Here is a 25087-nt window from a genome sequence, read left to right as displayed (position 1 = left end):
GATTTTGATTGGCATTGCATTGAATCTATAAATGGCTTTTGGTAGGATGGTCATTTTCACAATATTAATTCTCCCAATCCATGAGCATGGGAAGTCCTTCCATTAAGGGATGCCTTCCTCTATGTCTTTCTTTAAAGATTTAAAATTTTCATTGTAGAGCTCTTTAATGTCTTTGGTCAGGTTTACTCCGATATATATATATTGCAGCTATTGTGCACAGGAGTGTTTCTGTTTGCTCTTTCTCTAATTGCTTGTTATTGGTATATAGAAAGGCTATAGACTTTTGTAGGTTAATTTTGTAACCTGCCACTTTACTAAACGTGTTAATAATTTCTAGGAGTTTTCAGGTGGAATTTTTGGCGTCCCTTAGATATAATATCATCTCATCTGCAAAAAGGGATAATTTGATCTCTTCCAATTATTACTCCTTAAATTTCCTTCTCTCGTCTTATTGCTCTTGCAAGAGTTTCAAGCTCTGTGTTAAAGAGAAGTGGGGATAGTGGACAGCCTTGTCTGGTTCCTGATTTCAGTGGGAATGCTTCCAGTTTTTCTCCATTTAGAATGTTGGCTGTGGGTTTGTTATATATGGCTTTAATTATGTTGAGGTATGTTCCCTCCAGTCCAATTCCCTCTAGGACTTTGAACATAAATGCATGTTGAATTTTGTCAAAGGCCTTCTCTGCATCTATTGAGATGGCCATGTCGTTCTTGTATTTGAGCCCATTTATATGATTTATGATGTTTATTGACTTAAGTATATCGAACCATCCCTGCATCTCTGGGATAAAGCCAACTTGATCATGGTGGATGATCTTTTTGATGTGTGTCTGTATGCGGTTTGCAAGTAAATAATATTTTTTAAATAAATTATATTTAGTTGCAAGTAAATAATGTTTTTTAAGAAAACACTGATACACATAAAATTTTTAAAAATCAAAAATAATTTCTTAAAAAGCAGTCTTTACTACTTTTCTTCTGCTCTTTACGAGCTCTATATTTATGTACCTCTCCCAACCTGCCCTTACTGTTCCATTGAAATTGCTTTCACTGATGACATTAGATTGCATATCCAATAGAAGCTTTTTAGTTCTTATTTGACATCTCTTTAGTTTTTGTTTTTGTGTTTTGTCTGAGACAGGGTCTCCCTGTAGCCCCAGCTGTCCTGGAACTCATTATGTAGACTAGGCTGGCCTCGAAGTCACAAAGACCTGCCTGCCTCTGTCTCCCAAGTGCTGGGATTAAAGGCATGTGCCACCATGCCGGGCAACATCTCTTTAGTTTTTGACATTGAGCCGGAATTTCCTCCTGCCTATAACTTTGCTCTTGTCACATGTGTCATACGATGTTTCTCCTCATTGTTCTTCTTCCCCTGCTCATGCCTAAATATTGGCATCCCCTAAAATGAATATAAATTGTTGCCTCTTCTCAATTTGTGCTGTCTCTGTTAGCTTATCTATAGTAACCTCAAGTACACATACCTTAATCAGATTTATAGCTCCATCCGAAATCTACTCTCTGTAGTTACAGACTCTTACTTAGCATTGCTCTTTTGCTCTGTCCCAGATGTGAACTGAACCTGGGTTCTCTGCAAGAGTCAGTGCTCTTAACCTTTAAGCTATCCTTCAGTCTCTCCAGGAAAACTTTTAAACCTTTTACCTCTCATCTCAGCTCAGGTACCCCTCTTCAACCACCATCAAACAAACTTGGCATCCTGGACTTGTTTTTGTTTTGCATTGTTGGTATTCAATCCACAGCTTCATGCATACAATGCATATACTCTATCCTATCACTGAGCTACTCCCAAACTATAAGGTTTTTTGCTGGCCCAAATCACACCATTAACTCCTCAAGAGCAGGGACTATGTCTTCAGTATATAAATGCTCAGAATCTAAATAGACTTACTTCCTCAACCAGTGTTCTTTCCACCATCATTCTTCTGCCTGATTTCTGTGGCTCATGAATACCTATTTTGTACAATAGGAAGAGTGGGGTTAAAATTTGAAGTCCACCATAATCATTGCTTAGGAAAAAGTCTTAAAGATAAACCTATAGATTGTTTAAGAAACATTATCAGACACTAAAATTTGTTTTACTTGTATTTCTCTCTTTTGTCGGGGGGTATTTTGGGGACAGGGGCTCTCTGTAGCCCTAGCTGACCTGGAACTCGCTGTGTAGACAAGGCTGACCTTGAACTCACAGAAATCCACCTGCCTCTGCCTCTTTAGTGCTGGGACTCAAGGTGTGCGCCAGAAAAATTTGTTGGTCCTTGTGCCTTAGCCTTCCCAGTGCTGAGATTACAGGTGTGAGCCATTGTGCTGGCTTGACATTTCTACAGTGTGCAGGAAATGGTCTTATAAATAAGTTCAAGTAAACTAGCACCTTAACTCTGCTCAGTATTATGGAAGGTCCAAAATGAGGAAAAATGGTCCCTTTCTGGAGCATGAGCTAAAGGTGGAGTTTGACAGAGATAAATAACATACCAAGCCAGTTGAACTAAATGTTATATGATAGTTCAAATAATCTGTGAGGTATAAATGGTAAGGGTAATAGAACCAGAAAAACACAGAGCATGATGTTTCTGTTCCCTTCAACAATATTAAATGTAAAAGTACTTTAAAAGATATTCTATTTATTATTTTTATTTTATGTGTATGAGTATATTGCCTCCATGTATGTAAGTGTACCTGTGTCATGCAGTGCCCTTGGAGGTCAGGAGGTAGTGTCAGATCCCCTGGGACTGGAGTTACAGATGGTTGTTAGCCATGTGGGTGCTGGGACTCAAACCCAGGTCCTCTGCAAGAGCAGCCAATGCTCTTAACCGCTGAACCATCTCTCCAGCCCCTAAAAAGTACTTTTTTGAGCTCCACATTGGCTTCAAAGCCTATTATAAACTTTTTTTCCTTTTTGGGTTTTTTTTTTTTTTCTACTTTTAATTTTCTTATTTACCTTATGTGTATAAGTGCTTTGCCTACATGTATGTAAGTGCACCAAGTGTGTGCAGTGCCCACAGAGGCCAGAAGAGTGTATTGGATGCCCCTGGAACTGGAAGCCACCATGTGGGTGCTGAAAACCAAACCATGGTCCTTTGCAAGAGCAGCCAGTGCTTTTTGACTGCTAAGCCATCTCTCTAGCCTCTATTTCTTATTAATAGTAAACGACAAAGCAGAAAAAAGAAGAAAAATAACTGCTATTAGCATTTTGATAGCCTTCCAGCTATCTTTGTGTAACATATGCTTTATATAAACAGAATCTCACCACCCACCTTAATGCCCTCATTTTACTCATTGTTAATGGACACTTCTAATACATGTAATAGTTAAAGTCTTAGAATGCATGTTTCCTTGACCAAGCAATTACAGTTAAAAATTGATGCTAAGGAAATAATTAAAAGAGGATCCATAAAGATACATTATAAACATTTATAAATATAAACATTATAAATATCTATGAGTAATGGATATTTATTGCCATTCATAGACATTGCTGTGTATCGGTAGATGAAGAGTCAGTAACTGATACATAGTGGGGTTTCAGTTTTGCTTTTAAATTTAGTGTGCATATTTATGCATGAAAATGTAACAATATAATAATTACATATATGGGAAAGGAAATTTCAGGTAGTTTTAAATTTTGTTCCTTTTGCTTTCTGAGATTTTATCACTTTATAAGAGACTTTGTGGAGCCAAGATAATGAGTTGTAAACTGATTTTGTTGATAATGAGAAAATTTCTTTGTAATCCTTAATCATAGACTACTTGAAGCAAAGCTGGGTGTGGTGGTGCATGCCTTTAAGCCCAGTGCTTGGGAGGCAGAGGCAGGTGCGTCTCTGAGTTAGAGGCCAGCCTGGCCTACAATAGGAAGTTCCAGGCCAGCTGGGGTTACAGGGAGACCCTGTCTCAGATAGATTAAAAAAAAAAAACCAAAACTTGAAGCAATTGGTTTCTTTCTGGATGGTGTTCTAGTGGACGATTGTTCAGTAAATGCATGGTTCATAACTGTCTCTCCAGGGACAAGTACATAGATAGTATATTGTCTCTGAAGTTCATTTGCTACCCCCCCGCCACAGGTGTTACTGCCAGAATACAAGTTTTAGTTGGGGATGGCTTTTTGTTTTTTTCCTCTCAAGTAAGGTGAAGTCTTGGTATACGGCTGAGATTAGTCTCTAGGACTGGCTATGTAACTCAGACTGGCCTCCCCTTAGCCTCCTGAGTGCTGAGATTACAGTGTCTACAGCCATGTCTGGTTTATGTAGTCTTGCTAGTAGCATCTTATACCTTGTTATAGCAAGCATTATAATTGTGGATTTTGGTTTTTGAGGGTTTTTTTTAATGGTATAAGTTCCTAAGAGTAAAGATTAAGGACCAATGAGATGAATCCACAGGTAAAGGTGCTGGGTAGAAGTGTTTGTTCTCTGGCTTGATGACCTGAGTTCTATTCCTGGGTTTGACAACGACACTGGAGAGAACCTACTCCTGAGTGTTGTCCTCCAACCTTCACACATGTGCTGAGGCATATGTCCACTTGCACTTACAACACACAAATAAATAGATTATTAAAAATGAAGATTGAGCCAGGCATGGTGGCGTACGCCTTTAATCCCAGCACTCGGGAGGCAGAGGCAGGCAGATCTCTGTGAGTTCAAGGCCAGCCTGGTCTATATAGTGAGTTCTAGGCTAGCTGGGGCTACAGGGAGACCTTGTCTCAAAAAGACCAAAAAAAAAAAAAAAAGAAGATAAGAAGATTGAGATTATTTTACAATGCCTATCTCATTTTAGATTCCCGAGAATATTTCTTGTCTTATGAATATTTTTGGCACCAAATAAAGCCTAAAAGGTTATTTTGTCAACTTAATAAGATGTTAATTATTGGTCAGATCCTTTTGAAGATGATGGTACTGAGTATTCCTTTTGTTTGAGACCTCTATAAAACGAATATTACTTTCTTCAGTATTTGGTTGAGATTAACATATCTGAAGGCCAATGTTACAGTTTCTAAATTTATTGATTATAAGTTAGTGAGGCTGCTTATAAAGTCCCATTAATATTTGTGCATCTTGTTCTGATCTCAGTCATTGGCATCATGAACTGGAATAAAGGCGGCCCTGGCACTAAGCGGGGATTTGGCTTTGGAGGTTTTGCTATCAGTGCCGGGAAGAAGGAGGAACCCAAACTCCCACAACAGTCCCACAGTGCCTTCGGGTCAGCCAGCTCTTCTTCTGGATTTGGAAAATCTGCTCCCCCACAGCTTCCTTCTTTCTACAAAATTGGATCTAAACGAGCCAACTTTGATGAAGAAAATGCGTAAGTGACAATTCCTGATGGTTGAGCTTTGAATCACTCATTCCATTAACAGAAATTAAAGAAATTTTGTTTCCCAAATAATAACTTCCAGAATTGGTTATTTCACTGACTTTTGTTGTTCCTGATAAGTTAAATTGTCAAATTTCCTTACTTATATCCTTATTCTATGAATGATTTTTTTCTTTCTGGCTAGTGTTCTAATAAACAGTTGCACAGTGAATGTATGATTGCAGTGTTTGAGACCATTGATGCTTAAAGAGTACTGAAGAGAAGAGTCTTACATAATTCATACGGGTTTCGTGGTCTTGTTGTTTTTGTGAAACTTTTTTTTTTTTTTTTTTTGGTCTTTTTGAGACAGGGTCTCCCTGTAGCCCCAGCTGTCCTGGAACTCACTACATAGACCAGGCTGGCCTTGAACTCACAGAGATCTGCCTGCCTCTGCCTCCCGAGTGCTGGGACTAAAGGCTTGCGCCACCATGCCCGGCTTGTTTTGTTTTTTTGGACAGGATTTTGCTATTAGCCCTAGTTGACTTTGAACTCTGAATCCTTCTACCTCTGACTCCTCTGAGTACTAGGATCACAGGCATATTGCCAGTATAGCCAGCTGATAATAGTATATGACATGCCATAATAAAAGTTTGTTACATAAAATTTCAGACGCTGGACTAAATGTGAGTGACTTTACCAGTCTACATTTTAATTTTCAGATATTTCGAAGATGAGGAAGAAGATTCCAGCAATGTAGATTTACCTTACATTCCTGCTGAAAACTCACCTACCCGACAGCAGTTCCATTCTAAACCAGCAGATTCTGACAGTGATGATGATCCCTTGGAGGCTTTCATGGCTGAAGTGGAGGCAAGTATTGGTTCTGTTTCCTTAAAAGACTAGGCAGATTAAAATAGTTACATGTTCAGAAGTCTGGTCTTTTTGTCTTTCGGTGGTGGTTGTTTTTTGTTTTTTTTTTTTTTCTATTTTCATTTGCTCTGTAATATTTTCAGACATGATCGTTGCGTGGCTAGAATAGTAAATTGCAGTGCTAGAGCATAGTTACCCAAGGTGCATGTTCTGTTTTTTTTGTAATAATCACAATATAATATTTTTGTTTGGTTTTTGGTCTTTTTGAGACAGGGTCTCCCTGTAGCTACAGCTGCCTGGAACTCGCTCTGTAGACCAGGCTGGCCTCGAACTCACAGAGATCTGCCTGCCTCTGCCTCCCAAGTGTTCCCAAAGGCGTGTGCCACCACGCCTGGCTCACAATATATTCTTAAATGGAATCCTATCTTGTTCATGCCAATATTTATTAGCATATATCTGGGCGTTTTGTTTCGTTTTTTTGAGATGGTCTCCCTGTAACCCCAACTGGCCTGGAACTCACTGTGTAGACCAGGGTGGTCTTGAACTCAGAGAGATCTGTCTGCCTCTGCCTCCTGAGTATTAGCATGTATTTATAAGGCAGTTAAACGTAAGGAATTTAGCAGAATTAGGAATTCTGTACTCTGTAGTTTTGTGCTTTTGTATTATCTTCCTTCATGACTTCTTTATAGAAACTGAAACTCATGACCACCTTAAAACTAATCACAATGCTTTTGTGAGTTTTTTATTTTCTCTTTCCTTACATTTCTTTCTGGTTTCTTTGTACTTAACAGTATGGAAAATTTCAAACATACAGAAAAATAGAATAGTAAAATGAACTCCTTCAATAGTCAAACTATGTCATTCTGACTATACCTGAGAAAAGTCACTTCAGAGGAGTAATTTTTTTTTTTAATGTGTATGAATGTTTGCTTGCATATGTGTAAGTGCACTGTTGCCTGCATGTTAAATATACCCATACATGCATTGCCAACGGAGGCCAGAAGAGGGCGTTGGATCCTCTGTAATCGGAGTTAAGGATGATTGTTAGCTAGGAACTAAACCCCTGTTCTCTCTTAACCATTAAGCCTGCAAACTCCCCTAAGATGCCACACATGCTAGTTAAGCACTATACAGTACTGGCTATATACCTGGTCTTCTTTTTACTTTCAGATTTTGAAAACAGGATCTCACTAAGTTATCCTTATCATCCTTTATCTCAGCCTTCCAAGTTCCAGCCCTATATCACCAGGCCAGACTAGGAATACAGCTTTCCTTTTTTAATTTTTTAAAAAATATTTTGTTTATTTAACTTTTCTGTATATTGCCTACATGTGTGTAAGTGCACCTGTGTCATGCAATGCCTGTGGCAGTCAGAAGAGGGCGTTGCATTCCCCTGGAACGGGAGTTACAGTTGTTAGCTGCCATGTGGGTGCTGGGTATTGAACCCAGGTCCTCTGCTCCTAACCACTGAGCCATCTCTCCAGCCCCTCCTTTTTTAATTTTTGTAGATCCACCTGCCTCTGCTGGGATTAAAGAGGAGCACCACCACACCTAACTTTCTTTAGTTCTTTTTTTTGTTGTTGGTTTTTTTTTTTTGGTCTTTTTTGAGACAGGGTCTCCCTGTACCCCCAGCTGTCCTGGAACTCAATATGTAGACCAGGCTGGCCTTGAACTCACAGAGATCTGCCTGCTTCTGCCTCCCCAGTGCTGGGATTAAAGGCATGCATCACCACGCCCAGCTCCTTCTTTGTTTTTTTAACACAAAGTCTCACTGTGTAGCCCTTGATGGCCATAAACTCATAGGAATCTGCCTGTTTGTATACAACCCTGTACAATTCATTAGGGTTGTTTAAGGGAGCATGGGTGAAGGTTTGTTTACAGTTGGCACCTTACCAGTGGCTACAGCACCAAATAAAATGCCTCTCCCTCCTTTATGCACTGCATTATATGCACTATACATTAGCTGTCTATAAATCCTCAGAGAGAGGGGAGGCCAGATGAGCTCCTTCCCCTTCTAAGATAGAGTATTATTGGACCTAGTCCTACATAGTTCTTGAGCAGGTAAACACACCTGTTCTGAATTAAAAACACAACAGCCGGGCTAGGCGTGATGGCGCATGCCTTTTGTCCCAGCACTTGGGAGGCAGAGGCCAGCCTGGTCTACATAGTGAGTTCCAGGACAGCTGGAGCTATAGGGAGACCCTGTCTCAAAAAGACAAAAAAAAAAAAACCAAGAAAAAACAACCAACAGCCATGTCATGCCTAGAAGTCAACAGTCTACTCTGCTGCCCCACACTTCTTCTAGCTCCTACACTCTTTCTACCCCTTCTTCTATGTTACTTGAGCCTTGGAGGATCCTGTGTATGGCTGGACATTCAGCAGTCATTTATTCTCAGTATTTTGACCAATTATGAGTCTCTGCAATCACTACTGACCACTGCCAAAAGCAGCTGCTCTGCCTAGTGGTGATAGTAACACTAATCTGAAGGCATAAACATAGTTTAGAAGTTACCTTGACAGTCCTGACATCCTGTCCATTTAGGAAAGCTACAACAATAGGCTCCCCACTAGGGCCTGTAACCTCCCTAGACATGGGCTTTTTACTGAGTTTTCTGTATCAGAAGTAAATTCTCTTCCAGTGGAGTAGGCATCAAATCCAATCAGAGTGATTGGTTATAACCCCCATCAAAGACTTGCCTCTTGTTCCAGTGGGCTGACCTGTCAGTATTATTGCACACAGGGTCCATAGAGCTGAGTCAGACTGTTGATGATATAGCAGCCTATAGCATCTGGCACTTTGAGGGATAACCTCATATGTCCTGTGCCCCAAGTATGTGGCATAGAATGCAGTTTTTCTTATCCTGACTTGCTTCATTGATTGCCAGCTTGTCCACCCATTAGGTATTTATTTAGGTTTCTCCTTTGATTTAGACCAACTCATTATTTGCTAAAAGAATATATACCTAATTGGTGGCAGAGCCAGAATTCACCTCCAGTCCCTATATTCTCTTTTTTTTTTTTTTTTTTGGTCTTTTTGAGACAGGGTCTCCCTGTAGCCTAGGCTGGCCTGGAGCTCACTTTGTAGACCAGGCTGGCTTTTAACTCACAGAGATCCACCTGCCTCTCCCTCCCGAGTGCTGGGATTAAAGGCGTGCGCCACCCGCCCGGCAGCACTATATTTATTTTACCAATTAGCAAAGCATTGATGACATTTACCAACACTTTATAAATTACTCAGGACATAACATGTGTCTTGTAATATCATAGATCTTGAGAAAATATGTTGTATAACTCACTTTAAAAAGAAAATATTTGTAGTGTTTGAGATAATTTAAACACAATATATTTTCTTCATATTCTTGAGATAAAGGCATTTCCCAAAAGGTTATATCTCTCAGAGAATCTCATTTCTTGATATTTCTAGTGATGAACTAGAAGAAAAGTCAGCTCTTAATTTTTCTAAGTTTAAATTTAAATTTATAGATTTGTAAACTGATTCTGCCCCTTTTGAATGAGTCTGAAAGTGGCCAGATTCTCTTGGTTGGCATTTAAATTGTTGAAGTTTTTTGGAGGTTAACTCTTTAGGATACACTTATTTTCTCCTGGATTTCTTTTTGGTGTAGTATTAAGAGTAGTTTTGCTAGGGCTGGAGAGATGACTCAGCAGTTAAGAGCACTGGCTACTCTTCCAAAGGACCTGGGTTTGATTCCCAGCACCCAAATGGCAGCTAACAAACATCTGTAACTCCAGTGCCAGGGGATACAGTGCCCAGTCTTCTGGCCCCCACAGCCTTTGCATGACACAGGTGCACTTACATACCCGTAGGCAAAACACTCATATGCATTTAAAAAAATAATTTCAACAATTATTTTAGCCGGTCGTGGTAGTGCACACCTTTAATCCCAGCACTCGAGGGGAGCAGAGCAGGCAGATCTCTGAGTTCAAGGCCAGCTTGGTCTCATAGTGAGTTCCAGGACAGCTGGGGCTACAGGGAGACCCTGTCTCCAAAGGACCAAAAAAAAAAAATTTTTTTTTATTTTAAAAAAGAATAGTTTTGCTTAGCCAAAGAAAGAGATTGGTAGTCTCATCTTGAAGAGAGCATCAGTGCCTAAGTATTAACTTCTGATGTCAAATGCCAACTTTTCTAAAAAGTCTGAACTTTTATAGTGCTTAAACTAGATGAGGATTTATTCTTAGGTAGTATTCTTTTGTTTTGTTTTGTTTTTTGGTCTTTTTGAGACAGGGTCGCCCTGTAGCCCCAGCTGGCGAACTTGCTGTGTAGACCAGGGTGGTCTCGAACTCACCAGAGAGCCACCTGCCTCTGCCTCCCAAGTTGCTGGGATTAAAGGCCTTGTGCCACCATGCCCAGCTCTTAAGTAGTATTCTTGTTTTCTTTTTTAAATATTTTATTTATTTTTATTTCATGTGTATGAGTGTACTGCCTGCATGTATGTGAGCGTACCTGTGTCATGCAGTGCTGTGGAGATCAGAAGAGGGCTTCGGATTCCCCTGGAGCTGGAGTTAAGGACGGTTCGTAGCCACCATGTGGGTGTTGGGAATCGAATTCCTCTACAAAAGCAGTCAGTCTCTTAACTGCTGAGCCATCTCTCCAGCCCCCCTTTTTTTAAAAAAAAAAAAAAAAAATTTATTTGTATTTGATGTGTATGGGTGTATTGCTTGCATGTAGGTAGGTGCACCCTGTCATGCAATGCCCTCGGAGGTCAGAAGAGGGTGTGGGATCCCCTGGAACTGGAGTTACAGATAGTTGTTAGCCGCCATGTGGGTGCTGGGAATCAAACCTGGGTCCTCCGCAAGAGCAGTCAGTGCTGTTAACTGCTGAGCCATCTCTCCAGCCCCTTAGAATAGTATTCTTTTAAAAAATATATTTATTTTTATTTTATGTGTATGAGTGTCATGTCTGCATGTAGGTAAGTACACCCGTGTGTAAGAGCAGTCAGTGCTCTTAACCACTGAGTCATCTCTCCAGCCCATTAGATAGTATTCTTTTAAAAAAAATTTTTTTATTTATTTATTTTTATTCTATGTGTATGCGTGTATTGCCTGCATGTAGGTAAGTGCACCCGTGTCATGCAGTGCCTGCGGAGGTCAGAAGAGGCTGTTGGATCCCTTGGCACTGGAGTTACAGACAGTTGTTAGCTACTATGTGGGTGCTAGGATTCGAACCTGGGACTTCTGCAAGAGCAGTGTCCTTAACTGCTGAGCCATCTTTCCACCCTTTAGGTAGTAGTCTTAAAAAAAGGTTTATGTAGGCTTAAAAGAACATGTTCTGCAAATGTTTTGACTTGTTTTATATGTTACATTTTGTATGTCATGTTCAGTTACTGTGTTAGTCACATCTCTAGCAATGCAGTCCCTTGGAAAGTAATTGCGTGTAGCATTTTAAAATACTCTTTATTGGAAATACTTTATTTGATAGAATAGCTGATCATACCACGATATATGCAGTGGCATTTTAAAATTATATTTATTTTTCTTTTATGTGTATGAGTGTTTTGCCTGCATGTATGTAAGTGCACCCATGTTGTACAATGCCCATAGAGTTCAGAAGAGGGCGTCAGGTCCCCTGAAACTGGAGTTAAAAATGGACCTGGTATGTGTTAGCCACCATGTGGGTGTTGGAAACAGAACCTGGTCCTCTTCAAGAGCAGCCAGTGCTCTGAACCACTTGAGCCATCTCTCTAGCCCCATGTAGTGGCATTTTTTAAAAAAAGTCAAAGAAAAACTCAGGTTGCTTTATGATGAAAAGCTTTGGGAAAAGTAATTCTAACATTGATTTCCAAGTGTTAAAACAAAGGATCAGTTTAGATCAACGATTTGTCAATTTTCCTTTGCGTGAGAACCGCCTATGGGAAACATAGGAACTATACATACTTAATTCCACTCCTAAGGTTTTAGATTTAGTAGCACTGTAGCACATTTTCAGCCTCAACCTCAGAATAATAAATATTTGTGATTGGGTAATTTCTATTATAGGGTTTTTCTGTGAGTTGGAGAACAAGTAACATCTTTTTTTTGTGTGTGTCTTTGAGACAGGGTCTCCCTGTAGCCCCAGCTGGGCTGGAACTCACTTTGTAGACCAGGGTAGCCTCTAACTCACAGAGGTGTGCCTGCCTCTGCCTCCCAAGTGGGGGTTACAGGCATACACCACCACTCCCGGCTCAACAAGTAATATCTTTAACCTCTACAGCCAGTATCACTAATTCTAACCGTACCCTCCCCACCCCCAAGTTGTGAAAAACAAAAAATAGCAGAAATCTGAGGTCCAGGAGCCATGAGTGATAGGTGGCACATGCTTGTCATCCCAGCACTTGGCAGGCTGACATGGGAGTATCACTAGATGGAGGTTAGCTTGGGCTACATAGAAAGATCCCTGTCTCAGAAGATTAAAAGAAAAGGGAAGAAAAGGGAAAAGATTTTAGAGCCATCCTTCCAGAGTAAAATCAAGTAATCATTATACATATATATATATATATTCTTGTTTTAACTGTGTCTACTGACAAGCTAATCTAAATGGTGTTAAAGTTACTAAAGATGGGGCCGGGTGTGGTGGCGCACACCTTTAATCCCAGCACTCGGGAGGCAGGGGCAGGTGGATCTCTGTGAGATCCAGGCCAACCTGATCTACAAAGTTAGTTCCAGGTCAGCTGAGGCTACAGGAAAACTTTGTCTAATTGATATATGCATTACAATTAAAATTTTTGGGAGCCATATGTAGCCAGGAACATTTGGATATTTGTCTCTGAAAAATATTTGTCAGGCTTGGAGAGATAGCTCAGAGGTTAGGAGCACTGACTGCTCTTGCAGAGGACATGGGTTCAATTCCCAGCACTCACATGGAGACTAACAACTGTCCGTAACTCCAGTTCCAGGGGATTTGAATGCCGCCTTCTGACCTCCTTGGGCATTGCACAACACGGGTGTCCTTAACACATGCAGGCAATACACTCATACATGCAAAATAAAAATAATAAATATGATTCTTAAAAAAGAAAAATATTTGTCAAAGCTTCTTGTAAGATTATATCAAAATGTAAATGTCAAAACACATAAGGAAAACTAGTATGACACTTGTTTTCACTGTGCAAAATCTTCGTGATAAAATTTCTCTTTCAGTGTTTTGAGTTGATGTGATTCCAATCGTCTTTTGTTTTGTTAGGATCAGGCAGCTAGAGACATGAAGAGGCTTGAAGAAAAGGACAAGGAAAGGAAAAATGTAAAGTAAGTTCTTTTCTTCTCCTTCACAAAGGTTGCATAGAAATTGCTAAAGAAATAAACTTTCACAAAATTTATACATGGGAAAAGAGTAACACAAATGTCCTTACTTGAAGGTATTCCTATATCTTCAGTATACTCTAGGTACAAAAATGGCAAAAATCTTCATACTTATAATAACTAAAAAACTTTATATGGAAGAATGCTGTTTGGTTATAAATAATCGTCCAGGAAGCATAGGAAATGAATTACAGTGAGGGTAGAGGAGGTATGATCAATTATGAGAAGTAATGATTATATAATAGTGTTATATAGTCACCGTACTCTGAACTTGAACGCTTCATTTTCTGGGAAAGGGAAATCTTTTTCCCTTGCTGAATATACTACCAAGGCTTTTTTCTGCCAGACATGGTTGAACTTTTTTCTCTCTCTGTTTGGTATTCAGTCCTTTGGACACTTCCGAAGATTTCTATTCCATGTGGAGAGCCATCTTTTGGTGCTTACTGTGTATTACATCCTTCCAGCTGCCCTTTGTTGGTAGTATTGCTTGCAGGTTGCCAGAGGAAGAGCAAGTGCTCTGAGCTAGGTAGAAAGTCCCATTAGAAAGAGATGATGTGTGTGGGGGCAGAAAGCAATAAAACGTTGCACAGTAAGCTCCTGAGAGATGCAACAAGTGGCATGGTTCCTTTCTCCATGTGAAATATTTAGAAGTTTCAGTTTTTAGTTCCAAACTTATAAGAGTTGATGTAGTTTTTCTTTCTATCCCCATCTTCAAGGTAACTGATTTTGACTGAAGGCAATTACTGTAGAGCTAGAAGCTATGTAAGAAAGTTGAAATATTCTTTGTAGTGTATCTCAAATGTGGGTTTTTTTTCTTTAATATAAACTACTTTCTCAACTCTGCTAGGATCCTTTAGTATCTACGTGAAGAGTTTTCTTAACATGAGTAGTAATTGATGTTTCTAGATTCCATATCTTCCTATTGAAAAGAAATGCAAAGTATAACACAGAGTTAAACCACACATATATCATGGGTGGATCATTTCAGTAAGTTTATTGCTGCTTTGTTATTGTTAGTGTTGGAATTCAACACTAATCTGTAAGTATGGAGCTGGGTATGTGGAACATTTGCAGGGAAGTTTGTTTCTCCGCTTGTTTTTCCAGGGGTATTCGAGATGACATTGAAGAGGAAGATGACCAAGTGAGTTCCTATGCAGTATTTCTATCTTTTATTTTTATCCCACCAAGTCTATACTGAGGACAGGCTAGAGCTTGCCTTCACTGAAATGCCATTCCTGATAGTCATCAGGGAATGTTATTTGACTTGCTCCTTTTCTACATGTGTGACCAGTTAGTAATATGAAGATCCACATGGCTTTCCCCCCGTTGAAGATGGAATTTTTGATCAACTGACATGAAAAACAAATAATGAACTTTATTCAAGTTTTTTTTGATCCAAAATTAAAGTTTTATTATGATAAATCAATAGTAGAGTGGTGTGGGTTATGTTGATACCTTTAGCAACATCTGACCTTTACCCCTTTCTAAGAGTTCTGTTTATGATTCTTACATTTTAAAATGAAGCATTAATAATTATCCATTAGTATTTCCGTTTTCTGTTGTTTAGTTGCAGGACAGTAAGAACCATAGACTTCTCCAGGTTTGTGACTTTTCTAATCATTGCCAACTTCCAAACTTGGATTGGTTTAAAGCCGAGCAGCTCTGGGCAGAGTAGACAGATAGATTTCCCTACACTAGGAAGGCTTCTATTAAGTCAAATCATGGTACAGTACTAAACTGCCTTGCTCATTTCTTGTGAGTACTGCTATTGTAAAAGAAATCATTGAAGTTTTTTTCCTTATTTGATAGATATTTGTTTAAACTATGCAGTCGTTTGTTACACTATGTATGCACTAATTACAAAAGAAACATTTCTTGATTGTACTTGAGTGTGATTATACTCTTGTGCTTTCCTGCAGGAAGCTTATTTTCGATACATGGCAGAAAACCCAACTGCTGGGGTAGTTCAAGAGGAGGAGGAAGACAATCTGGAATATGACAGTGATGGAAATCCAATTGCACCTTCCAAAAAAATTATTGATCCTCTTCCTCCCATTGATCATTCAGAGGTATTATATTTCTTGCTGAAATTAATTTTTTTTCAAACTGACAGTTTTATATTTAAGAGATCTTATCTCTGCTAAGTGGTTGGATTAGAAATTCCATGAGACATTCACAGACCATATACTAGCTCATGCCTGTAGTGCCAGCACTTAGGAGGCCGAGGCAGGAGAGCCAGGCATTCTTGGCTACTGAATGAGACCATAGTTCTTTAAAAAAAAATAAAAATAAGTCTATAGACATTTTCAGAGTATCTAAAAGAGAATAATCTGGGGCTAGAGATTTAGCTCAGTTGGTAGAGTGCTTGCTTAAGATGCATAAAGCTAGCTGGGTAAACAAATTAATCTTAAGCATATTTTAGTGTTATTTGTGAAATAATTTCTTTAAATACCTGTCCTCTGAGGCCTTTAGCACTGTAGAGATTTCTTATTATCTTTCAAGTGTTTTTGTGAAGTAGATTGGTATCTGTATTGAAATAGGATAAGGTATAGATGGTGCTTTGGTGGGAGAAATACCTTTGTTCTTTCTAGGCTTTATTTTTATTTTATTTGTAAAAGATTATTTTGCATTAAAATCAAACTTACAGGATTGACTCTTGAATTCTAGACTAACTTTGAATAATTGGACCTGCAGATTGACTATCCACCATTTGAAAAAAATTTTTACAATGAGCATGAGGAGATAACCAACCTCACTCCACAGCAGTTGATAGACCTGCGGCATAAGCTCAATCTTCGGGTAAGAATCATTAAGCAAGTATTCCTGTGTTAATATTGATCCTAGTGGTCCCTAAGCTGTCTTTGCTAAAGTAATAATTGTATCCCTCAGGTTGGGCTGTTTTCCTATAATTGTTTGAGTGCTTATAGGTGATATTTTAGGATAGACTTCTTAAAAAATGTGGGGGGGGGGCTGGAGAGATGGCTCAGCCATTAAGAGCACTGGCTGCTCTTGTAGAGGACCTGGGTTCGATTCCCAGCACCCACATGGTAGCGATGAACCGTCCTTAACTCCAGTTCCAGGGGAATCCAATGCCCCTCTTCTGACTTCCGCAGCATTGCATAAAAATAATAAATAAAATATATTTTTTTAAATGTGTGTGTTGGGGGTGGGCAGAGAAAACTTAGATTTGGTTCTCTTCCTTCCACCTTGTAAATCCTGGGAATCAAACTCAGATTGTCAGACTTGGCAGCAAGTACCATTACCTGCTGAATCATCTCTCCAGCCCCAATTTTTGTTATGTATATTCAGTCAGCTTTGTATGTAAAGTAATGGGTAGACCAGCAATGAAAGATAGGGAGTTCCTCTTCAGAGAAAGGAAATAGAATTAACAATAGATGTAACAATCCATAAAGTTTTAGAATATTTTGAAATTAAAATACATTTTTTTTTCTCAAGTTATATATAATGTACTCTATAAAAAATTTTAAGGAAATGAAGGGTCTGGAGAAAGGTGATTCAGCAGTTAAGACCACTTGGTGCTCAGTCATGAGGCCTGGAGTCTGGATCCCCAGATCCACCTAACAAACTGGGCATCCTGCAAACTGCTGCAACTCCCATCTCCAAGGAATCTGACATCCCCCTGTGGCCTCCCCCCCCCCCCTGCCTAAATAAATAAATCTTTTTAAAAATAAAATGAAAAGTATTAGAAGTTAATGCCATTTTTTTTTTTTTTTTTTGGTCTTTTTGAGACGGGGTCTCTGAAGCCTCAGCTGGCCTGGAGCTCACTTATATAGACCAGGCTGGTCTTCCTTGAGCTCACAGAGATAGGGCTGCCTCTGTCTACCAAGTGCTGGGATTAAAGGTGTGCATCATCATGCCCAGCTAGAAGTTAATACCTTTTAAAAACATATATGCACTAATTTCAGAAAAATAGTTTAAATTGCCTACCAAAGCTGGGTGTGGTGGTGCACGCCTTTAATCCCAGCACTGGGAGGCAGAGGCAGGTGGATCTCTGTGAGCTCAAGGCCAGCCTGGTATACATAGCGAGTTCCAGGCAAGCTGGGGCTACAGGGAGACCCTGTCTCAAAAAGATTAAAAAACAAATTGCCCACCAAAGATTTTGGGTGCTTAGTGACCATATTGTTTAGCGTACTACCATATGTTAAAGTGAAATACACAGATACTACATTGATTTATTCTGGTATGAATGGCTTTCTAGTCTGTGTCTTCCTTATTTGCTATGTGATGCTTGAAAACTCCAGTTTTCTAAAACATAGGGGTGTATGTGTATTTGTGTGTACACATACTTGCTCATGTTTTCCAAGAACTTCCTGTACCTTCCCCAAAGGAACTTCAGTGAAATCTTTATTGGAAGTAATGAGCATCATCAAAGTAACACTCAAAGGTTACCACCACTGTTAGAGGCATAATGAAGATCAGTTAATCCCCATTCTTTATCTGGACTCTGGTGCAGTTCTTGGCAGTGGCAACCTATCACTAGGAGAGGCATTAACTCTTCAAGCGGTGATAGATTATATCTTTGTAACCATAATCTCATTTAATATTTTTTAAACATTTGATTTTACATGTATGAGTGTATTGCCTGCATGTAATAAGTACACCCATGTTATGCAATGTCCACAGAGGTCAGAGGAGGACATTGGACCCCCTGGAGTCAGAGTTATGGATGGTTGTTGGCTGCCATGTGGGTTCTGGGAATCGAACCTTGGTCCTCTATAAGAGCAGTCAGTGCTCTTAACTGCTGAGCCACCTCTCCATCTTCTCATTTAATATTTTTGCAAAATGGCAAAAAATGTTAATGACTTTTCCCAGTTCATTAATATGCTTTTATCTCTCATGAAATGTAGTTTATAGGTACTTAATCATTTAAAATTTTATGATGGAATTATGTCATGAGTATTTAACATGGAATTTCTTTTTTTTTTTTGGTCTTTTTGAGACAGGGTCTCCCTGTAGCCCCAGCTGTCCTGGAACTCACTGTGTAGACCAGGCTGGCCTTGAACTCACAGAGATCCGCCTGCCTCTGCCTCCTGAGTGCTGGGATTAAAGGCATGTGCCACCACGCCCGGCCAAACTGGAATCTTTTACATGTGATCTTCATAGTGTTTGATGTTTTTGTCTTTTCAGTGTGTGCTTTTTTGACTATAGATTAGGTATTCATTTCCTCGTGTTCAGTCTAAAATGCTAGCTACAGGTAAATCTTGTTGAACTTGAAATGTGATTTATGTTAAAGTACTAGTTTTCCTGGGAGTTGTCTTTGTCTCTAGGTCTCTGGTGCTGCACCTCCTAGACCAGGAAGTAGTTTTGCTCATTTTGGGTTTGATGAACAACTTATGCACCAGATTCGGAAATCTGAGTATACACAGCCAACTCCGATACAGTGCCAGGTAAGTAAAACATAATAGGGGTATCTTACTTTTGTTGTTGTTGCAGCACTAGGGATTGAGCCCAGGACTTCACACATGCTAGACAAGTGCTTTCCCACTGAATTATGCCCCCAGCCCTGAAACTTCTGAAAAATTATGTGAAGTTTTCACTGCTCTAAGAAGCTATTAAGTGGCTAGGAAGATGTTCTTTTGTATCTGGTAGTTCCTTGAAAATATGTTACGAAGAAACTACTCTATTATCTAAACCTAACAAATAAGATTTGTGCATGAATAAATTTAATGCTGTTGCTGCATAGAATTCCTTTGTCTATGACCTAAAATTTTTCGTTTATCATTGAACGTAATAACTTTTTTCCCACTCATATATAGAATTTATTCCTGAATGAAGAAATTGAGAACTTTCTGTATATGAATGGAATATCTTATGCCATCTCACAGGGAGATTTTAAAATTTTTTAACAGCTCCTTCTGTAAACTGCAAATTCTTGGTTCAATATGTCAGGCAGAATGGGAGGCATTTAAATGATGGCTGAGCCACATGAAGAGAATGATACTATTTCCTTTAAATTAAGAAGTTGATAAAGAAGACTGTCAAGGTTCAGTGTATTTTTGTTCCATTGGAAATGAATGTCATCAATAGTTATTTTTTCCCAGGATTTTAGTTCTTTAGAATTGAAATTTTAGAGTATATATACCTTTTCTTTCTCTTTTTCCTTTTTCTCTTCTCTAGGGTGTGCCTGTGGCATTAAGTGGTAGAGATATGATTGGTATTGCCAAAACAGGCAGTGGGAAAACTGCCGCCTTTATCTGGCCCATGTTGATTCATATAATGGATCAGAAAGAACTGGAACCAGGTGATGGACCAATTGCAGTGATTGTGTGTCCTACTAGGGAGCTTTGTCAGCAGGTATGTACTTTGTGTAGAATGCCCCTTTCCACATTTGACTAGCAAGGGACAGTGAGTAGAATGACCAGGAATAATTACTTGCTTTTTGCATGTGTATGTGCACACATTGGGGCGTGGGGTCTGGTGTGGAGGCCCGAGGTTGACTTTAGTATCTTCCTTCATCGCTCTTTACCCTATGTATTTAGGTCAGGTGAACTAGCAGTCAGCTGAGGTTACTGTTAGTCTGGCTAGCTAGATTGCTCCAGGTATTCTTTGTCTACCTAAAGGCTAGAATTACAGGAGGGCCACCATGCCCACTCAGCTTTTATTTGGCTTCTCAAGATCTGAATTCTACTCCTCATCCTCAGGCTTGCATGGGAAGTGCTTTCCCACTGAGACATCTCTCTAGCCCCTGTTTTTGTTTTTAAATGTGATAAAACTATATACAAAATGGGCCCTTTTAACCCATTTTAAGTGTACAGTTAATGACATTAAGTATATTCACAACATTCTGCTTCCAGAAAAGTCTTAAGAGTGTTACATATTTTCCATAACCAGGTACATTTTTTACTGTGTCAGAGGGAGGGTGATGGGGGTGAATTACAGGAACTGTATTGTAAACTTACTGTGTTGCGCCCTAAAGAGTTCAGATTTCTTGGTAAAAAGGCAATGGCAGGATCAGGAAGAAGAATGATTTAAGAGTGATTTTAAATCATGTCCTAGGTATTGGGTCTTCCCTCCTCCCCTTTATTTTTTTCTCAGTACATGGAATTGAACCTAGAGCATCTTGCATGGTAGGCACGTGCTCTACTGCTGAGGTATACCCTCAGCCTTCTTTTTGTTTGTTTTCAAGATAGAATCTCATTAAGTTACCCGAACTGGCCTTGAACTTGCTATCTCTCTGCCTCAGCCTCTCAAGTAGCTAGAATTGCAATCCTGTGTCATGAGGCCCAGCTGTATTTTGATTTTTCTGTGATACATTCTCTTTATGTTGTTGTTCCTTTTGGGTTATGAACAAGATATTTGTTAAGCTTATAGTTTATTAATATGTTCTTAACTTTTTAGATCCATGCAGAATGTAAGAGGTTTGGGAAAGCATATAATCTTCGATCAGTGGCTGTGTATGGAGGAGGGAGCATGTGGGAACAGGCCAAAGCCCTTCAGGAAGGGGCAGAAATTGTTGTGTGTACCCCAGTAAGTATATATTGTGTTCAAATGGGTTGTCAGTCTCTCTTGGTATAGAAAATATAGTTACTTTTGAGGGGAATTCCCTCCAAAATGTGCTAAAGCTGTATTGGGAATACCTTGGTGATTTGCTGCCTATGGTTTTGGTTTAATTATGATTGGTTAACTAAAATAACAGTCCAGTAATAATATCTATGACACATTCATTAGCAGCTCCAAATTCCTATTTTTTAAAAAATATTTTACTTATTTTTATTTTATGTGTATGCACATATTGCCTACATGTAGGTAAGTGCACCTGTGTCATGCAACGCCTGCAGAGGACAGAAGAGACTGTCGGATCCCCTGGAACTGGAGTTACGACAGTTGTTAGCTGCCATGTGGGTGCTGGGATTCGAACCTCGGCAAGAACAGTCAGTATTCTTAACTGCTGAGCCATCTCTCCAGGTCCTCCCCCCTGTTTGTTTAAGCTTTTACAATATTATTAGAATCTGAAAGAAAAAATCCTCAGGGCAGGCAAACTGGTAATTTTGGCAGCTGCCTTGAGAAGGTGAGTGGTGAGAAGAAGGAAAGGAGCCATGCAGGTTTAGAGCCTGCATGGGAGGTCAGACACATGGCTGGCTGGCAGCCCATGGCTGGGAGAAGGAAGGTTTAGAGAAAAAGTAAAGAAATACAAGGTGCTAGGGGCAGCCCAAAGCCTTTTCAGGAAACACGTTTAGTAAGAAATGCATGAAGAAGAAAAGGAGAAATTACGTTCTCCTGAATTTGGAAAGCAGGACAGACTTATAGAGACCTACATGACTGTGGCTGGTCTGGAAGTTCTGCTCTATTTCATTTATTTTCTTAGGCTCTCAAAAAAAGGATCCTTGGTGTCCTGGTTTGCTTCAAACACTGGCCAAAACCAACGTGGAAAGGAAAGAGCTTATTTTACCTTTGTGAATTTCATATAGTGTATTGATAATGCATTTATTTCATCTTACAACTCCTAAGTCATAATCCATCAGTGAGGGAAGCCAGGAAAGGAACTGAAGCAGAGACCACAGAGGAATGCTGCTTACTGGCTTGCTCAGTCAGCTTTATTTTTGTTTTTTTTTTTTGAGACAGGGCCTCCCTGTAATCCCAGCTGGCCTGGAATTCACTATGTAGACCAGGCTTTAATCCCAGCACTTGGGAGGCAGAGGCAGGTGGATCTCAGCGATTTCAAGGCTAGTCTGGTCTACATTGTGTGTGCCAGTACTACATAGTGAGACCCTGTCTCAGAAAAAAAATTTCTGTTCTCTTGGGTTCAGTGCTTAGAGGCTGGCAGATCAGTATCTATTCCTGTCTAAGATGGGAGGATTGACACTTTTGCCAAGTTTAGAAAGTCTTTGTGGGTACCTTTAATTATACTTACTATTTATGAATCTTACAGGGTCGACTGATTGATCATGTGAAGAAGAAAGCTACTAATCTTCAAAGAGTCTCTTATCTTGTGTTTGATGAAGCGGATCGAATGTTTGACATGGGATTTGGTATGCCTTGAATACCAGTTTCTTCTGTCTTTATCCTCATGATGTTTTTTCCATGTCTTTCTAGACTTAACCAGTATTTTTGAGCATACGAGAAGTTACACGTATTCTGGATCGGGTTAGAATGAAAAGATAGACTAACCCATGAACTATTTGTAGTTTTCTAAAGGAAAATAAGTTTATTTTGACTGGGTTGAGAAAATTTGGCTAAAAATAGAGGGAATGTTTTTCTCTTTATTTTTTTCTTTTAATTTTTACTCATATGCCTTTGAAGTTTTTTGGAATTACATACTGACTGGCATGTCTAGGAGTTTCAGAGCTTCAGAAAAAATTCTTAAAAGTTCTTAAGTGAATTTTGCCAAAATGACTTTCCAAGCCTGCCTATAACTGTATTATAGTGTTGTATTAATTTTACTGTTCTACTTCTTCCAGAGTACCAGGTTCGATCCATAGCAAGTCATGTCCGTCCTGACAGACAGAGTATGTATGAAACAGATTTATAATAAAGCCATGTTTATATTCAGACTGATCACCTGTTTTATAAGTACTCAGTTATGGAAGCAAAAATGATTATGCATGTACTGATTAGACCCAAAATGGGGAAAATAATCAACCTTTATTTGAGCTACATGGGAATTTAAGGGATTATCAGTTGTGATTCCTGTGTTTTGTTTTGTTTTTGTTGTTTTCTGTACTGAGGCCTTATGCATGCTAAGCAAGCACTCTATGCCTGAGTTACATCTCCAGCCCTTTTTCACTTAATTTTTGAGGTAGGGTTTTGCTAAGTTGACCGTGCTATCTTTGCACTCACTCTGTAGCCTAGGCAGGCCTTGAACCTTGCAGTTTTCTTGCTTTATTCTCCAGTTAGCTTGGATTAGGGGTCTGTGTCACCAAGCCTCAGTAACTACTCATTTTTTATAGATGATAAATCTGAAATTAAAAATCTTTGCTACAGTGTGGAATGGCTGATTTTAAAAATCCAGATACTTTTCCTAGGTCGGGTATGGTGGTACACACCTTTAATCCTAATGCTTGGGAGGCATAGGGAAGTATGTGGATCTCTGTGAGATTGAGACTAGCTTGGTCTACATAGTGAGTTCCAGGCCAGCTAGGGTTACAGGGAGACCCTATCTCAAAAAGAGACAGACAGACAGACAGACAGACTGACACACACACACACACACACACACACACACACACTAGGGTTACAGGGAGACCCTGTCTCAAAAAGAGACAGACAGACAGACACACACAGGTTACAGGGAGACCTTGTCTAAAAAAGAGACAGACAGACATGCACACGCACACGTGCGCGCGCACAATACTTTTCCTAAACCACGCTGGCACCTCATTTCTTGACTAAAGTAAAATAGAAATAAAGGAAAATTGTTTTTATTTAGAGAATTATTTTTTAATTTAAAATTCAGGTAGATTTATATTTTAAAAATCTGAACTAGGGTTAGAGAAATTTCTCAGTAGTTACGAGCACTGTCTGCTCTTTCAGAGGACTTGGATTCAGTTCCCAGGATCTACCTGGATTGATTCAGTGAGAAATACTGTTACTTAACAGAATTAATTTACTTTTATCTTTTAGCTCTCTTATTCAGTGCAACTTTTCGAAAAAAGATTGAAAAATTGGCCAGAGACATCCTGATTGACCCTATTCGAGTGGTGCAGGGAGATATTGGAGAGGTAATCGTAAGCAGGGCTGGGCAGGTCCCTGGGAACTTTTCATAGATATGTAGAGTGGATTCTTCACGAATGAGATTAAAAAACTAAAATGTTATGCTAACACATGGAGCAGTGTGTTTCACATTTGCTTTATAATATCTAAGCTGAGGGGATATCTGAAATAAGTGGTGAAATGTTGATAACTAAGGAAGCTGAGTGATAAGTATATGTGTATTAAGTTCATTTCATTTTTTTAAAGTATATATATTTTTTAATGTGTATGTGTGTATTGCCTGCATGCAAATGCCCCTGTGTCGTTCAATGCCTGTAGAAGTCAGAAGAAGGTGTCAGATCCCCTGACTCCTGGAACTGGAGTTGTGGACATTTGTTAGCTGCCGGTGTAGGTGCTGGCAGTCAAACCCGGCTCCTCTGCAAGAGCAATCAGTGCTCTTAACTGCTGAGCCATCTCTCCAACCCCTAAAATACATACATTTTTTAAATTTATAGTAAGTTAAAGTTTGATTTCTTGCCTACCTACATGTCCTTTGTGGGAAATTTTCTGAGTTGGAATTTGGAATTTGGCTAAGGCTTTTTAGAGAGTTCCTTAGGGAACAAATATTTCCTGTTTCTTTGTGTTAGAAGCATTCAAAATCTTCTCTACTGGGACTAGAGAGATGGCTTATTGGTAAGAGCACTTGCTTCTTTTCCAGAGGACCGGGTTTGGTTCCCAGCATTCAGGTCTTAGCACCTACATGGTGACCAACACCCATTCTTAACTCCAGCTCCAGGGAATCTGACGCCCTCTTCTGACATCATTCAGCACCAGGCACACCCATAGTGCATGTGTTAAAAATGAGGTCAAAATACTCATACAATGAAAATAAACTTGGAAAAAAAACTTGTCTACTGAAATATAGAATCAGTTTGTTCAGTAATAGATGTTGCTTCTCCTTGTTAATTGTTAAAGTTTCTGAGTG

At 39.3% G+C, this 25087-nt stretch overlaps 1 protein-coding gene across 2 annotated transcripts in view; it reads left to right on the top strand.

Annotated features, from left to right (window-relative positions):
- Ddx42 (DEAD-box helicase 42) overlaps positions 1 to 25087 on the top strand; it is a 46187-nt gene that overhangs the window by 12051 nt on the left and 9049 nt on the right. The window contains exons 2-13 of one of the 2 annotated variants that reach the window (XM_008846587.3): positions 5070 to 5301; positions 6009 to 6159; positions 13337 to 13398; positions 14557 to 14593; positions 15372 to 15521; positions 16147 to 16251; positions 18741 to 18860; positions 19591 to 19767; positions 20812 to 20940; positions 22343 to 22442; positions 22872 to 22919; positions 24034 to 24131. In XM_008846587.3, the coding sequence (XP_008844809.1) occupies positions 5081 to 5301; positions 6009 to 6159; positions 13337 to 13398; positions 14557 to 14593; positions 15372 to 15521; positions 16147 to 16251; positions 18741 to 18860; positions 19591 to 19767; positions 20812 to 20940; positions 22343 to 22442; positions 22872 to 22919; positions 24034 to 24131 (1398 nt within the window). In that variant the 5' untranslated portion in view covers positions 5070 to 5080. Of the gene's footprint in view, positions 1 to 5069; positions 5302 to 6008; positions 6160 to 13336; positions 13399 to 14556; positions 14594 to 15371; positions 15522 to 16146; positions 16252 to 18740; positions 18861 to 19590; positions 19768 to 20811; positions 20941 to 22342; positions 22443 to 22871; positions 22920 to 24033; positions 24132 to 25087 lie in introns of those variants that run through there. The other variant, XM_017801505.2, reaches the window with a different exon arrangement.

This window comes from Nannospalax galili, unplaced genomic scaffold (genome assembly GCF_000622305.1).
Source record: "Nannospalax galili isolate Female #2095 unplaced genomic scaffold, S.galili_v1.0 scaffold1023, whole genome shotgun sequence".
In the NCBI taxonomy this organism is placed as follows: Eukaryota; Metazoa; Chordata; class Mammalia; order Rodentia; family Spalacidae; genus Nannospalax; species Nannospalax galili.
Note: the sequence above shows the minus strand (reverse complement) of the source record. Positions and strands in the feature narration are given on the sequence as shown.